Consider the following 17,278-nt stretch of genomic DNA (forward strand, 5'->3'; position numbering starts at 1 on the left):
TAGCTTATACTCTCCTCAGGGTAAGATCGATGATTTTTTTTTTTGATTTTCTTTCTTTTGTATCTTCTTATTTTTTCTAAGTATACTGCTTCTTTATGCAGAAATGAGATTTGACCCGAAGAAGTTGACAGATAAAAAGAAGAGGAAGGAGTATCCAAAGCAAGCTTCTTCTACCCCCGCACCAAAGAGAATTAAAGGTGCACATCCTCTTGCAGCTCTGGCGCCTTCTCGATCTTCTTCAGCCACTCCATCTCCGACCACTTCAAAAAAAAGTGACCCTTCAAGAGCTACATAGAGCAATCCACCTCGGGCACCATCGTCTGAGTCCCTGCCTTGCCCACCAACCAATGCAAAGAAATCAAGGAAAAAGGATAATGCTCATCTTGCACCCTCAAAGTCAAGTCAGAAGCCTACCTCCCCATAGCACCATCAACTTCGATCGAAGGAAACAGCATCGGACGGATGTCTCTGTTGGAGTGACCGCGATCAAAGCACCATCAACTTCGATCGAAGGAAACAGCATCGGACGGATGTCTCTGTTGGAGTGACCTCGACTTGGTCGCGATCTTCTCACCTCGGTGTTGTCAAAGGTTGATATGGAGACACGTCGAAAGAATAAACTGGAGGAGATCATGAATCACAATTTTGAGCATCTCATATATGTAAGCTTTTTTCTTCTCTCTCTCTTTTTTTTTCATCGATGTTTAACCGATCTATCATTCTCTCGTGCAAGTCGCAATTGACTTTCAGGTCATGTATGAAAATATGGCCTGACTTATAGAGAATAAGAGGGCCAAGGATGATAACATGCTGGATGTCCAGGAGCAGAAAAAGACAGCCGAGGAGAAAGCTGAGAAAGAGTCCAAGCGTGTGGAAGGACTCAAAAAATAATTGGATGAGAAGATGACTATGCTAAAAAATAGGAACCAAAATCTTCTGGACCTTCAGCATAAAATAAATGAACAGAAGATACGAATCTTCGAGCTTCATGAATGGGCCAAGAAGAATGAGGAGCTAGAGCCAAGACTTCAGGAGGCAATGAAGGCCAATGAAATTCATAAGGAGGCCATCGAAGCCCTTAAGAAGCAAGTTAAACAGGAGCAAAATAAAGTGGCCAAGGCAGTAGAGCAGTACAAGGCCTCCGAAGAGTTTCAGGATGAAGTGACTGAGTGCTCTAAATGGGCATACGACTATGGGTTTTATCAGTGTTGGAATCTAATTAAAAAATTATTTTTCAAAGTTGATATTTTCAAGGTGACTCTGAAGATTGCTATTGACATGGGTATTGGTGGGGAGCTCAAGCCATCTGCCAAAGTATCTGAAGAACAAGCTAAGAGGGTAGATTGAGATGTTCCCGAGGTTACTGTTACGGAGCCCATCTCAGTGGTTCCTCCAGTTGTAACCGAAGTCTCCAACACCGAAGTCATATCTGTTGAGTCCCCTATCGTCGAGGCCACTAAGGAGCTGAAACAAATGGAAGAAGAAACAGCTCTAAAGAACTCTGATGCTCCTGTTGTCATCTCATAATCTATTTTTTTCTTTTGTATCGACCCAATATAAGTCTTTTTTGATCTGTAACGACTCGATATGGGTCTTTTCTCTTTTTAAGATGTAAGGACCCAATGAGGGTCTTTTTTTAATGTATTCTTTTTATAAATTAATGAAAGTAAAATTTTCAATGTGTCTTGATCCGACATATATATTTCTGTCACTTGGACAGATTTCCATAATTTTTTCAAAGTAAAAGAACTTTGTATGACTTGCAGGATCATAGTTCAATCAAACTAAACAATTAACAAAGAAAATCTTATCAGTTAGTAACTGATTTAAAGTTTAGGTTCAAATTTACCTTTGTTTGATATGGTCTTGAATAGATCGGGTTCTTACCAGAACCTCAGAATTTGATCTCAATCCTGAGATTATTATTTAATTTTGGCTTCTGGATATATTCATTTGATCTGAAGATCAGACTGACAGAGGTTTGACCTGGAGATCGGTGCCTATTATTCGATGTAGCTTTGAATAGATTGGATTGGCAATAGAAAGAGAATCTCGATCCGGAGATCAGTATTCTTCGTCTGATGTAGCTTTAAGTAGATCAGATTGTCAATAGAACTTCAAGATAATCTAAATCCGGAGATTGATATTTTTAATAGAATTTCTAAATAACCTCGATCCGGAGATCAATTTTTTCGATGGAATTTCAAGGTAACCTCGATCCGGAGATTGATTTTTTCAATGAAACTTCAAGATAATCTCGATCCGAAGATCGATATTTTTTATCCAATATAGAGAATAGATTAGATTTTTAATAGAACTTCAAGACAACCTTGATCCAGAGATCGATTTTTCATTAATCAAGAGATCTTATCTTCTTCTTTGTCCTTTGCGGCTTATCGATTCAAAGATCGCAGTTTTTATGGATCAAAAAAATCTTATCTCCACCTTGGCCCTTCAGGGCTTATCGATCCAAAGATCGGATTCTCATTGATTAGGAGATCTGATCTCTATTTTGATCCTTCAGGACTTATCGATTCAGAGATTCAATTTTTCATGGATCAGGATATCTTATCTCCACCTAGGCTCTTTGGAGTTTATCGATTCAGAGATCGGATGCTCATTGATTGGAAAATCTCATCTCCATTTTGGTCCTTCGGGGCTTATCGATTTGGAGATCGGATTTTTCATGAACCAGGAGATCTTATCTCTATCTTGACCCCTCGGGGCTTACCTATTCGGAGATCGAATGTTCATTGATCAGAAGATCTTATCTCCATCTTGGCCCTTCAGGGCTTACCGATTCAAAGATCAAATTTTTCATTGATCAAAAGATCTCATCTTCATTTTGGCCCTTCGGGGCTTACCGATTCGGAGATCAGATTTTTTATTTTCTTATACAATATACGATGTGAAAGAATGAGCTCCTTGAAGCATTTTTATTAATAATACTTCTTGAGATTTTTTGAATTTTAAGTATGAGGATTAGAAGACCAATCCAGATTTACAATTCTATAGGCTCCTAGGTGAATAACATCAATGATTCGATAAGACCCTTTCCAATTTGGAGTAAGTTTGTCTTGTTCATTTGACTTAAAAATTTTAGCTCATCTCAGGATAAGATCACCTTTTTGGAATGACTGGTTTTATTCGAGCATTATAGTATTTAGCAACTCTCTATTTATAGGCTGTCATTCGAATATGGGCTTGTTCTCTCGTCTCCTCAAGAAGATCCAATTCGGTTCTCAATTGATCATAATTTGTTATCTCATGAAAATTTCTTATCCTATCAGACAGTGAGCCAATCTCAATCAAAATTATAGCTTTGGGTCTAAAGATAAGTTTAAAAGGAGTTTCTCTAGTTGAAATCTGATATGTGATTCTGTAGGCCCATAGAATACTGTAAAGTTCTTCAACCCATAACCCTTTCGCTTTCGTAAGCCTTGTCTTTAATCTTTGAAGGATAGTCCTGTTCATGACCTCGACTTCACCATTCGACTATGGATGCCCAACGGAAGCAAGTTGATGATCAATATGAAGTTTGGAATAAAATTCTTTGAATTTAGGATTGTCAAACTACCGATCATTATCAATAATAATTATTCGAGGTAAACCTAATCAGTAAATTATTGATTTTTAGATAAAATTCTGCATATTTTTCTCAGTAATCTGAGTTAGAAGTTCTACCTCCACCCACTTAGTGAAGTAGTTAATAGCAACCACCAAAAACTTTCTCTGACTTGTTGCCACTGGGAAAGGCGCTAATGTATCCATTCTCCAAATTGTAAAGGGCCATGGTGCAATAATAGAAATAAGTTCGGTAGCAGACTGACGTTGGATATTGACATACCTTTGGTATTAATCATATTTATTGACAAGATCTACTGCATCATTTTGGATGGTCGGCTAATAATAAGCTTATCGAATTACTTTGTAGGCAAGCGATCTGCCCTCCAAGTGATTTTCACATATTTCTTCATACAATTTTCGAAGCGCATAACCAATCTTGGATGGTTTCAAGCATCGAAGTAGGGGAAGTGAATAAGATTTTTTATATAACTGATCTCCTTGAAGAACATACCATGGAGCCTGTCTTTTGATGCTCCTAGCTTTAACTGGATCGTCGGATAAAATTTTCTTTGTTATATAATCCATAAGGGGGTCAATCCAGCTCGATTCATGACCGATCTAAAATATAGAAAGAATTTTAATGCTGGATTTCTCTAATTGCTCGAGCAAAATCTTCTGATTAAGTTATGAAAATCTCAATGTAGTAAGATGTGATAAGACATCAGCTTGGATACTTTTTGATCTTGGGATTTGTAGAACTTCAAGCTTCTAAAAATTTTTAGACAACTCCTTTATATTCTACAAATATCGAGTCATTATGGGATCTTTAATCTCAAATTGACCTTGTATCTGCCCGACAATAAGTTGTGAGTTGGTAAAAACCTTCAGCTTTTTGACTCCAAGCTCTTTTATCATCTTCAATCCTGTAGTCAGGACTTCATATTTGGCACTATTATTAGAAATATTAAAATTAAACCTTGGCACTTGCTCGGTATTAAACCCTTCAGGACTTGTCAGAATTAAATCAATATCACTTTCCTAAAAATTTGAAGCTCCATCCACATGCAAAATCCAGAATAAATCATTAGTGATGCCTTTCAGATTTTTTAAAATTGATCCATCATCAGGAATAGTATATTCCATAATGAAATCAGCTAACACTTGACCTTTTATTGTAGATCGAGATTGGTATTGAATATCAAACTCATCGAGTTCTATTGCTCATTTAGCAATCCGACCCGATGTGTCAACTCTCTACAACATCGATCTCAGTGGCCGATCGATCAATACTATGACTGCATGGGCTTGAAAATACGATCGAAGTTGTCGGACCGACGCAATCAAAGTATATATCATCTTTTCAACTTTTTGATATTGGATCTCGGCATCCATAATAATTTGCTTGTATAGTAGATCAACCTTTGAATACCTTTGTTTTCCTGGATAAGGTCTGAGCTAACAGCATTAAGTATGATAGATATATACATATATAATTCTTCCCATTCAACTATTTTTGAGAGAAGAGGTGCAGAGTCCCGATACTTCTTTAAATCATCAAAAGCACTTTGGCATTCCTCTATCCAGTTGAAATTTTTAATCTACCTTGATGTCCTGAAGAATGGAAGATACCTTTCAGCTAATCTGAAAATAAATCGACTGAGAGCTACTACTCATTTGGTGAGCTATTAGATTTTTCTGATGGTGGTCGGACACTTCATCTCCAATAATGCATGAATTTTTTTGAGATTTGCTTCCATTCCTCTCTGATTTATAAACCAAGAAACTTATCCGAGATCACTTCGAAGGCACACTTATTCGGATTAAGCTTCATCTGATGCTTCTTGCATTCTTTGAATGCCTGCCCCAGATCGATATTTTGTCGATCTTCCTCAGTGCTTTTAATTAGCATGTCATCTATATAAACTTTCATGTTTCGATTAATTTGATGCTTGAAGACTTTGTTGACAATATGCTGATATGTTGTACTTATATTTTTAAGACCAAAAGGTATCATTTTATAACAATATAAATTTCTTTCGATAATGAAAGCTGTATTTTTTTTATCTTCTAGAGTTATTTTTATCTGATTATATCTTGAAAAAATATTTATAAAGCTGAGAAATTTATGACCCGAAGTAGCATCCACTAGCTGATCAATTTTTGATAGAAAAAAATTATCTTTTGGGCAAGCTTTATTGAGGTCGGTATAGTCAATGCATATCCTCTACTTGCTATTAGCCTTCTTGACCATAACAACATGTGCTATCCACTTCGAATAATGAGCTTCTCTGATAAATTCTACCTTCAAGAGCTTATCAACATCCTCATGAATTGCCTTTCGTCTTTCTGGAGCAAAACTTTTTTTTTCTGCTGAACTTGCTTAAACTTTGGATCAATATTTAGTTTGTGAATGATTACATTAGTAAAAATACTAGGTATGTCAGAAGCCGACCAGACAAAAATATTGACATTTGTCTGAAGGAACTTGATTATTCTATCCTTTAGATCGGATTTGAGATTTGACCTAATTTAAACTATTTTTTCAGATCATCTCTCAGCGAAATAATTTTTAGTTTTTCAGTAGGCTCACCTCAATTTTTTCTGACCTCATCTATTGGATCTGGCACTTCAACTGGTGTGCTTTTCGAGGGTTGCTTCATCTTGAAGGTAATCATGAAATATTGCCAAGCTACCATCTGATCTCCACATATTTCTCCAGTTCCTTTCTTAGTTGAAAATCGCACCAATAGATGATATGTGGAGATAATTACTTTGAGAGTATTAAGATCAGGTTGGTCAAAAATAGTATTATAAGTAGATAAAATTTTGACCACTAGAAAGGTAAGTTACACCATTGATTGCTTTGGTTTCTATCCTGCTATAACTGGTGGAGTAATTTCTCCTTCAACAGCTACTGAATTTTTTGAAAATTCGACAAGCGGAGTGCCGACCTACTTCAGCTGACCTGCCCTATATATTTTTGAGAATACATCGTAGAACAATATATCGATAGAGTTTTTATTATCAACTAGAACTCTTTTTATATCATATCTTGTTATTATCATAGAAACGACAATAGCATCATCATGAGTTGTTTGAATCTCCTTTACATCATCTTTAGAAAAAAAGATAATATCTTTAGTCTTTTGCCTTTTAGGAGATTGATCATCAGTCGTCTGTAGCACACCAGATATCATATTAATGACCTCAGCTATTGGCCGATTGTGGTTCTCAGAATTCTCTTTTGTCTGAGGTCGGTATTCAATTGCTTTGGTTGGCGTCACGAACTTGCTGAGGTAGCCTCGTCGCACTAAAGGCCTCTATCTCATCCCAAAGTTTTCTGCATTCTTGGGTATCATGGTTGTGGTCTCGATGAAAATAGTAGTATTTTCTTTTGTCTCTTTGTTGGTGGGACCTTCATTGGTTCTAACTTTCGAAGATATCTCTCTCCTTCAATCTCTATAAGGATCTATGCTCAGAGGGTGGACAGAGGAGCGTAGGAATCAAAACGTCAAAGTGAGCTTCTTGACCTCGAATTTTTCTGAGGTCGGTCAGAGCCTTCATTCTGTTGAGCTCCATTATCCTCTCTTGGCCGCTTCTTCTCATTTTTTTTATTAGTCTGCCTGGTGATGGCTTCTTCTTTTTCGGTTTGAGTATACTTTCATACTCGATCGAGCATTTCATTATAGATATCCAAAAAAATTTTATTCAAAGAAAAGATCAGGTGATTACTTCGAAGTCTTCTCTTTAAGATAGACATGACGATCGCCTTATTAAAGTTTTTCACTTTCAAGGTGGCTGCATTGAAGCAAGCCACATATTTTTGGAGGTCTTCTTCCTTCGTTGCTTAATAGAGAACAGACTATTCGTATGCTTCAAGTGAGGTCAGTTAGTATTAAAGTATGTAACGAATAGTCTCTCGAGTTGCTCAAAAGAAGAAATGGATCTCTGCGGAAGTCTAGAAAACCATACTTTCACTATTTTTTTGAGGGTAGCAAAAAAAGCAATACACAATAGGGCATCAGAAGCCCCTTGTAAGGCTATGAGGGCTTTGTAGCCTTCAATAAAATCCATCAGATCGATGGAGCCATCGAAGGACTCGATAGTGGGCATCTTGAATCGATTCAAAATTGACTAATTCAGAATTTCTTAAGAGAAAGGAGATCAGAGATTATAGCTATCTTTATTTTGAGATCAACCTCCTATCTGAATCTCCATCAAACGCCTCTCAAAATCTTGAATCTTGTACTCCAGATCATCCCCTCTCTAACATTTTGCATTACTGGGAGCAGATTCACCATCAGCCTCATCATCAATATGGTGTTCATCTTGATGGGTTGGTTGATGACTGTGTTGGGACATTGCTTTCGAAGGAAGAGTTTCTTTCTGATGTCGCTCCTCAATCTTTTAAAGCCGTTGAATAGCTGCTATCAGGACTTGAATTTGCTGAACAAGTAGGAGAAACTATTGAGGACAACAGTAACTGGTTGCTGTTAGAAAGCTTCTGGAGGCACATCCGGAGATGACAGAGATGCCAAAGAATTATTTGGTGCTTGCGCTCTGACCATCTCTTCTCTAAAAATTAGTCAGATGCCTTTCCTCTAGCGCCAATCTATTGTTGTGGGGCTCAAAATCTGAGACTAGGCAGATTGGATGAAGCTGAGCCATAGGTCAGTAGAAGTCCGATCTAAAAAATCTCCAAAAAAATCTATAAAATAAGCCAAAAAATCAGATGAAGATCTTTCGGTTCTTGACCTTTCGATGTTTAAGTCAGTTCGAGCTTCGAGAACAGTGAGTGAAAAAGAATAGTAGAGCACAAGAAGAAGGTGAAACTAGAAAAATTAGACTGGATAGGAACTAGAGTCCTTGTTCAAGAACTGGCAAAGTTTCCATCGATATAATCTCACTCTAATTTTTGAAGTTAGAACTTACCATTGGAGGATCTCTAGCCCTCTATTTATAAAGGGACTAATGAGAGACCATTATAAAATTTGTTAGGCCGTTAGAGGAGTTTGTTAAGCGATTATAGTCAGCTGTAAGTGAGCTAGGATGTAGCTGTACATATTAGCTGAAAGTAAGATTATACTTAGCTGTATCTACTAGCTATGGATGAGTTCATATTTAACTGTATATGAGATCGTAGCCAGTTGTGTACAAGATTATGGCCAGCTGTGACTTAGTTGTAGAGATCAGATAATTGCTGTAGATAATATAAAAGTTGATATCGGTTGAAGAATGATGTGCACCAAATGAGATCGATCATTAGGTCACCTAAGCTGATATCATAGATATAGGTATTACCGATGTACCTTTCTTCAGGTCGGTAAACTCCCGATTTTGTTACTTGTTAGCAAATTTAGTTCACTGCAATTCTATATTTCGAGATTGATAATTCGGTGATCTCATGTGATGATGCCATATAGCATGAAGTCGGTTTAATATACCAACACCTCTTCCGACTTGAATCAGAAGAGTAAGTGATCTTCGACCAATTAGAACGACTCCATATCCCCTGGCAACCTCCCTTTCTCCTTGACAATCTCTCGAAATCCAGTCGATCGGAACTTGCCAGCCCAGGCTCCTGGCCAACACCGATACTTTCTCCCACTTCCCCCGTGCCTCCTCCATCTCGTCCTCCAGAAATTTCAAAACTTTCGAGAAATAGCGCTGAAATTGCTCAACTTCTGCCGTCGTGATCTTGTGCGAGGTCCACACTGCTTGCCTCGATGGGCTTTTGGCAATCTTCACCCACGATCACCCCCCTCCTCGGTGGCCTCCGACGCCTTGTTCCCCTCACTGTCGGACCCTCTCTGACTGTTCATTGCCAACCAAACAACGCCCACCACCCATTCAATGAAAAGCCACAAAAAGACCATGGAAAACGGCCAACCACACAAAGCGGCGAAACTGAAATTCCCTAATGTTTGTTCTTCTCAGGACCATATATTTCAAAGGCACAAACCATGCCACTTCTGACACAAGCTTGATGAGACATGGACAAAGTGCAATCAACCTAGCTAAACATTCGGACTATTTACAAGGTTAAACTTGGATTTAACTACTGTTTATAATTATACGCATATCATTGGCTCGTTTGATTTCCTTACATAATTAAGCCCATCCATGTCTTCCAAAGAGAGATAAAGATGGAATCTGATTTTTTTTTTCTTTAATGATTTATTTACAAAAGAGCAGGGTGGGGAGAGATCACGATTGCTAAGAAGGAGGCTTGACCCAGTTCAACATACGGTGAAAGGACATGTACGCTGAGAAATAATAATCTCACATTGGATAGGTGAAGAATATTTGCGGTGTTTATTATCCGTTTGGGTCTATCCATCTAAATATCTTGACTTTTATACAGCATCTTAACGATGCGCATCAATCTCCTTTCGATCTTATCATTGGAATTACATGGACATAAAAGTCCATCTGTAGTCCTGTGCTCATGTTTTGACCCTATTCTTTCAACCTTATCACCTTGCTCTCCCCTCACAGATGGACGCTGGTGTGGGGGTATTTCCACCATTGAACCAGTCAGCTAACCTAGATATCCGGTCACGCAGCGATATTCCCTAAAATCTATCAAACTAACCCTTTTTTTTTTTTTTCCTCAACACCGTTGGCTATCATTGTGCCTCAATCCACTCCTAGCCAATATAACCAGTTGCCTTTCCGATACAAGGAACAATTGGAACCTTCGAACAGGCCAAGTGTCTTGTACTGCTTCAGTGCTTTGAGTACCCTAAGTAAGCCCAAAGCATTTTCCTTTGTATAAGTAAAGAATAATATACACCATTACGTAACTTTCTATAAAGTTTGATCAATCCAAGCAGCTTTTGATCCCTCCGCTTTTCTCTTTTCTAATCAAAATCAAAGTATCCTCCGCGTGCACAACACTGTACGTGTTGACCTGGCTGCTGCTGCTACAAAACTGATGAATTGTCATATGGACTGCTGTTAAGATTCATGACCGGCACCGTCGCCAAGTCCTTCCGGAAGAACAACCTTGGACCTTCCGGAAGAACAACCTTGGACATATCTCTAATTTCATAGAAGCATCATCTTAGATCAGCTCTATGTTCACCATGTTTCTAAACACCCGTTTGCTTACCCCACTCAATGGGGGTGGACCCCGATCCACGGGACGCTTGGGTCAGTAGAGGGGTTCGATTAGGAGGACGTCGGTCAGTCGGTGCATGAAACGTCTGCCTCACACCTCCAGGTCCCATCACCGCCTTGGCGTCTCTAATGGTCCAAAACGAAATGCCGGTCCACCTCCCATCTCAGTCGCTGACTTTTTTGTCTCACCGGCGAGTGACCGTAACCTCCCCTGGACCTCCGAAAACGACGAAGCCGAGTGACACCGCGAACGCCAAATGGCCAAAATGCCCCCTCACCAACTGCGAGCGTGTTGGACCGGGTTCCAAAATACCACGAATAGGGGAGGGAGAAGGAGGGATATAATTGGAACTAGGTACGCACGAGGAATCCCCCAAATTTCGCGCCCGGTTTCCCATTTTATACGCCGCTCCTGTCGTCCGGATGGGGTCTATACCCTCTTCTTCGTCCCCCCGTCTCTCTCCGCGACTCGCCACGCGTCTCCGAGATAATCTCACCCCTTCTTCCCTCCTTTTTAAATCCATCCCTCACTTCTCACCCCCTCGGAGCGGCCACTATTGGTTGGTTTCTAATCCGATTCGATGACAATGGCGGAGGACATCGGTGGCGGAGGCGTCCCGAAACGGCGGGCGTGCTTCTCCTTCGCGGCCTACGCCAAGGCAGTGATCGACCACCTCCGGGCCTCCGGCGTCGCCATCGCCGGCGGGCTGGACGACTCCGAATTCTTGGCGATCAAGACGACGTACGGCTTCGATTTTCCCCCCGATCTTCGGTCCATTCTCAGGGAGGGGCTCCCGATCGGGAGCGGCTTCCCCAACTGGCGCTTCGCCTCGCCGCAGCAGCTCGAGATCCTCCTCCGCCTCCCCGTCTCCGGCCTCCTCCACGAGGTCTCCAGGAAGGACTTCTGGTGCACCGCCTGGGGATCCAAGCCCACAGGAGATGAGACCGTGGCGGCGACGAGGATCTTGGAGAGGGCCCCGGTCCTCGTCCCAATTTATCGGCAGTTTTACATCCCGTCGGTCCCAAGTCTCGCAGGGAATCCGGTGTTCTACGTCCGGGGCGGCGACGTGCGGTGCGCCGGGTTCGACCTCGCCGATTTTTTCCAACGCGAGAGCGGCCGATTCGTGCCCAAGGGCCGGGAACACCAGGGCGACGGAGGAGCGCCGCCGGCGCCGGTGTGGGCGGCGAAGGAGGCGAGGCGGGTGGAGGTGTGGACGGAGCTGGCGGCGGAGAGGGAAACGTGGGGAGGGCCGGAGAAGCTACGTGGGCTGGAGGGGTGGCTGGGGGAGATGGGCTCGCGGCTGAGGGCCGGAGGATGGGGGGAGGAGGAGGTGAGGGAAATGTTGATGATGGGATCGGGCGGCGAGGGGAATCGGACGGTCGTGAGGGACCGGGAGAGCCTAATCTGGCACGTGCGGCTGTTGTCGCTGGCGCTCCTCCGGGCGGGGTGGAGCCCGGAGGACGTGGCCGACTCGATGGAGTGCGCGCGGCCAGGCGACGACGGCCGGAAGTGACGTGGCAGGTGGACCCCATCCACAACGAGATATCCACGGAGTTATAAATAAATAAATAGTTTCCAGCAAAATCTTTAGAAAAAATAATTTCTCGTTAATTTCCTATTTTTTAAAAAAATATATAAAAAGAGCCAAACGGAACATTTCTTTAGCTCGTGATGTATATAAATATGTTTAATTTTTTTAGGTCTCATTTAATTGATTCCCAGTGGAATAAATGTCTTTTGACTTGGCCCCAAATTAACTTTTTGTGGCCGTTGGAGGGCCGTTATGATTTGATGCAGAAAAGCGTTGGGAAGCACTGGATTTACGGGCGAGATTATCCGAACAGCGTGACTTGCTGCGAGGGTTGGATTAGGACTTAGGAGGGTTGGGGACTTCAAGAGGCGTGCTCCACTAAAAATATGACAAAATGTTTGGATAAATGGTCTCGTTATTGATTTCGCAATCAACGGCTGATGATTTGCTGCTGGTTAGATGGGTTATCTTAAGTGGTGCTTAATATTCTCGGCATCAGCTTTTATTGACGAGGCCCTGTACTCGCGGAAAGCCGTTTTTGTTGCCAAAATAATAAGGCTGTTCTTCCGTTTACAAAAGCATACAACTAACAGAAATATTTCCGTGATATGAGACAGGATTGTAAACTATTAGATTGCCGAGTGATTCATGATGCTATGTACGCTAGGACCATTTGATACTGTAGCGCTCTACGATAATTCAAGATGTTAACTTATGTGGTTTTCTCATAATTTCTATTGGGTTTTTAGTTGATTGTGATTTGATTAATGCACAGAGGCCTAGTAGAAAATTTCAATTTGGTATCCTGCTATGCTTTTTTTTTTTTTCGTTAACAGGAAGTGAAAGATATTTCGCATGAAGAATATGTCACTGGCATCTGTTCTAACAAGATGAAGATGAATAAAATCAGATGACCTGTTAGAACTGTTATTGAAAAATATATGAAATAATATATATATATATATATATATATATATATATATATATATATATATATATATATATATATATATATATATATTTTAATGTGTGTGATACAGTATCACATCATATGTACTGTATCATACAGTGGTTTATCACATCACTGTTCTAAAAGATAAATATATTTTTTATATTTTTTTTCTTAATATATGTGATACATTACATGTGATGTGATGTGATAAATAATAAAATAAAATATAAGAACTAGTTTAGAAGGTGGTTAAATCATTGTTCTAAAAGAGATTTCGATCCTTTCTCGTGCGAAGACTTGAACCGCACATTCTCCTTCAAGATACAACTCGGAAGTTAAGTACTCCAACGCCCATCGATGGTACGATCTCGAACTGACGTCGATCAGACTCATCCTCAATCTAAATAATAATAAAAATAAACAACAGAGTGAGAGAGAGAGAGCGAAGAGAGAGTTGTGAGAGTGAAGAGAGAATTATTTCTTTTGGAAAGAAGGACTCTCGGTATTTTTTTTCTTTACCGAGAACTGAGGAAGGGGGGGCCTTAAATAGGCCCAAACAGCCGCGGCAGCTGCACGTGCGAGAACCGCCTCTGGAACAGACGCCTGTGCATGGAGCTCCTGCGAAACGGCCGTGAAACAACTGCGTGGCGTGAACTACTCACTGAACGGCCGAACGGCCGAACATTCATGCGTACTCAACGTGGAACGTTTACGCACATTCGACGTTCCACGCACGAGGAGTTTTGAAACTCTCTAAAAAAAACAACAATCTCCCACAAGTTTCAAAACTCATGAAAATATTTAAATTCAGCAAACATGTTAAATATTTTATTGGGCTTTTATTATGGTTAATACAAGTACCTTCTAGGTTGAACTTGCATTTAGTATAAAAAATATATAGTATGAAGATGAGCTGATCATAATGCGGGGTAGCGCTATTTAGGCCATGCGCTTGTCTTATTTTTCATGAGAGTTACTAAGGATTCGCTCTAATCCCATAGTTGCAACCTCACGACTACTCTCATTAAGGTAGATCCTCCGAGGGTACATATAACAAAATCGTACCTCGTTGAATTTTTCAACCTTGAATCTACTAAGAGCTATGCTCAGTTTAACCGTTACATATAGAGCACTACACCATAGGGATGGTTGGAGACAAACTCCAGGAAATGGTGCTCCCAGATGTCACCTCAGAGGTCGTTTTCCTTTGAACCTTGGCCCTAAAAAATCCAATTGCAAAGGTAGGGGTCCACTCTGGTGACTAATATACGGGCTTAAGCCCCATCCCCCTCGATGTCTTAAACATCAAAGTCTTTGAAAAACCTTTAGTTAAAAGATCGGATTATTTTTTGATCTTATAAGTTGAAGTGATATCACATCTTTCATTTTATTTCTTACAGTTTTGTATCTGATCAGAATATGACTGTTCATCTTTTTATTTGATATCTGCTGATTTAACAGATCTATTAGAGCTCTACAATCACAATTTATTAGTACTACAGATATTTTGAATAGAAAAATTTTAATATCATTAATTAAATCTTTTAGTCACTGTACTTCAGTGCAAGTGGTGTCAAAAGCAGTTAATTCAGACTCTAACGTGCTTTTGTTATTATTATTTGTTTACATGAACCCCAAGATACTGCACCTCCTCCAAACATGAAGAGATAACCTATGATGGACTTAACATCTAAATTATCTGTCACCCAGTTAGCATCACCATATTCTTCTAGTACTTCTGGATAACCAGAGAACAAGAGAGAGTAATCTAGAGTTCCCTTCAGATATCTAAAGACTCTTTCAAGGGCTTTCCAATATTCTTCACTAGGATTGTTAGAATACCGACTTAGCCTATCTACTGCATAAGCTATATCAGGATAGATTCTATTTGCTATATATAACAGTGACCCTATCCTTTAGGAATACTCTAACTGCCTTACAGGTTCTCCTAAATTTTTAGTTAAATGTGAACTATAATTATATGGGATAGAGACGGGATTTAGATCAAAATATTCAAACTTTTTAAGTATTTTTTCTATCGAATATGTTAGGTTTATGACTATTTCGTTATTTATTCTTTTAAGTTTCATTCCTAAGATTATATCAGCTTCTCCTAAGTCTTTCATATCAAAATTATTTAACAAATAATCTTTAGTTTCTTGTATTATTTTTAATGATATTTCAAATAATAGAATATCATCTACATACAGATATAAAATGATAAAATCTAAGTTATTCCTTTTATAATACACATATTTATCATATTTATTAATCTTAAAGTTATTACCTAGGATAATTTCATCCAATTTAATATGACATTGTCTAGGAGCTTGTTTTAATCCATAAAGTGATTTAATTAATTTACATACCTTATATTCTTGTTCTTTGACTATAAAACTTTGAGGTTGGTTTATATAGATTTCTTCTTCTAATTCTCCATTTAAGAATGTAGTTTTTACATCCATTTGATTAATCATTAATTTATAAATTGATGCTAATGCTATCAAGATTCTTAAGGTGGTTATCCTAGCTGCAGGAGCATAAGTATCAAAATAATCTATATCTTTTTTTTGGCTGTATCCCTTAGCTACTAACCTAGTTTTATATCTTTCGACTGTTCCATCTGGTCTTAATATTCTTTTAAAAATCCATTTAGTTTCTATTGCTTTATTTTCAGGAGATAAATATGATAAAATTTAAATTTTATTCTCTCGGATTGATTGAATTTCACTATTTATAGCTTTCTTCTAATATGATGAATCTGATGATGACATAACTTCATCATACATGCAAGGATCACCCTCTACAAGGTATGTAAAGAATTTTTCTTCAAATTTATTTTCAATTCTGATCCTCTTACTTCTTCTTAATTCAGTTTCAAGTTCTAGTTCCATAGATCTAGAAAAAGATGGTTCATATTCTAGGGATATAGAAATTTTAGTCTTAAAAAAAAATATGTCCTCAAAGAAAGAAGCATCTCTAGCTTCTAAGATTAAATTAAAATTTATATTACTAATATCTGATTTAATCATTAAGAACCTATAGGCATTACTATTTTGGGCATAGCCAATAAAGACAGTATCTATAGTTTTAGATCCTAACTTTTTCTTTTTGGGTTCAGAAATATTCACCTTAGCTAGACACCCCCACACTTTGAAAAAATTCAAATTAGGAGCTTTACCTTTTCAAAATTCATAAGGGATCTTACCACTATCTTTTACAGAAATTCTATTTATAATGAAGTAAGAAGACAGAAGAGCTTCCCCCCACAAGTCTCAGATAGGCCTGAGCTAATCAACATAGTATTCACCACATCTAAAAGAGTACAATTTTTATGCTTAGCCACACCATTGGACTGTGAAGAGTAAGGAGCAGTTACTTCATGAATTATTCCATGTTCTTGACAGAACAGAAAAAAATTATTTGAATTATACTCCCCTCCTCTATCATTTTTAAGAATCTTAATTTTCTTTTCTTGTTGATTTTTTACCTCACTCTTATAAATTTTGAATTTGTCAAAGATTTCATCATTAGATTTCATTAGATAACAGTAGCAGTATCTCGACAAATCATCTATAAAGGTTACTATGTACCTATTGCCACCATGGGTTGCAGTTTTGTAAGAGTCACATACATCACTATGTATCAATTTCAAGATTGAAGAATTTCTTTCAACTGATTTAAATAATTTTTTTGGTTGTTTAGATTTAGCACATATTTCACACTTAGATGTATCTAAGATTGATTTAGAAATTAACTTTAAATCCATCATATGTTTGATTTTTCTTAAGTGTACATGACCTAATCTATCATACCATAAATTTTAATTAGATTTATTCACAAATAAACTTGATTCTCAGCTTTATTAATAAAATAATTTATTATATTTAATTTGAATAAGCCTTCACTTACATATCATCTTCTTATGAAAGCATTATTCTTAGTTATCATAACTTTATTACAATCAAGAAAAATTTTATATCCTTTCTGGACCAGTTGAGACCCACTGACCAGGTCCTTCTTAAGGTCTGGAATATACAATACATCCATCAGGATAAAAATTTTTTCAGAAGACATCTTCAAATTAATTCGTCCTTGTCCCTTG

General features: G+C 38.6%; 1 protein-coding gene across 1 annotated transcript; it reads left to right on the forward strand.

Annotated features, from left to right (window-relative positions):
• The first annotated feature begins 11,128 nt into the window (after positions 1–11,128).
• On the forward strand, positions 11,129–12,952 carry LOC105058285 (uncharacterized). The gene is made up of 2 exons (XM_010941167.4): positions 11,129–12,211; positions 12,488–12,952. Exon 1 carries the CDS (start codon positions 11,271–11,273, stop codon positions 12,201–12,203), a length of 933 nt encoding a protein of 310 aa, XP_010939469.4. The 5' UTR covers positions 11,129–11,270; the 3' UTR covers positions 12,204–12,211; positions 12,488–12,952.
• Positions 12,953–17,278: the final 4,326 nt, after the last annotated feature.

This window comes from Elaeis guineensis, chromosome 15 (genome assembly GCF_000442705.2).
Source record: "Elaeis guineensis isolate ETL-2024a chromosome 15, EG11, whole genome shotgun sequence".
Lineage (NCBI taxonomy): Eukaryota > Viridiplantae > Streptophyta > Magnoliopsida > Arecales > Arecaceae > Elaeis > Elaeis guineensis.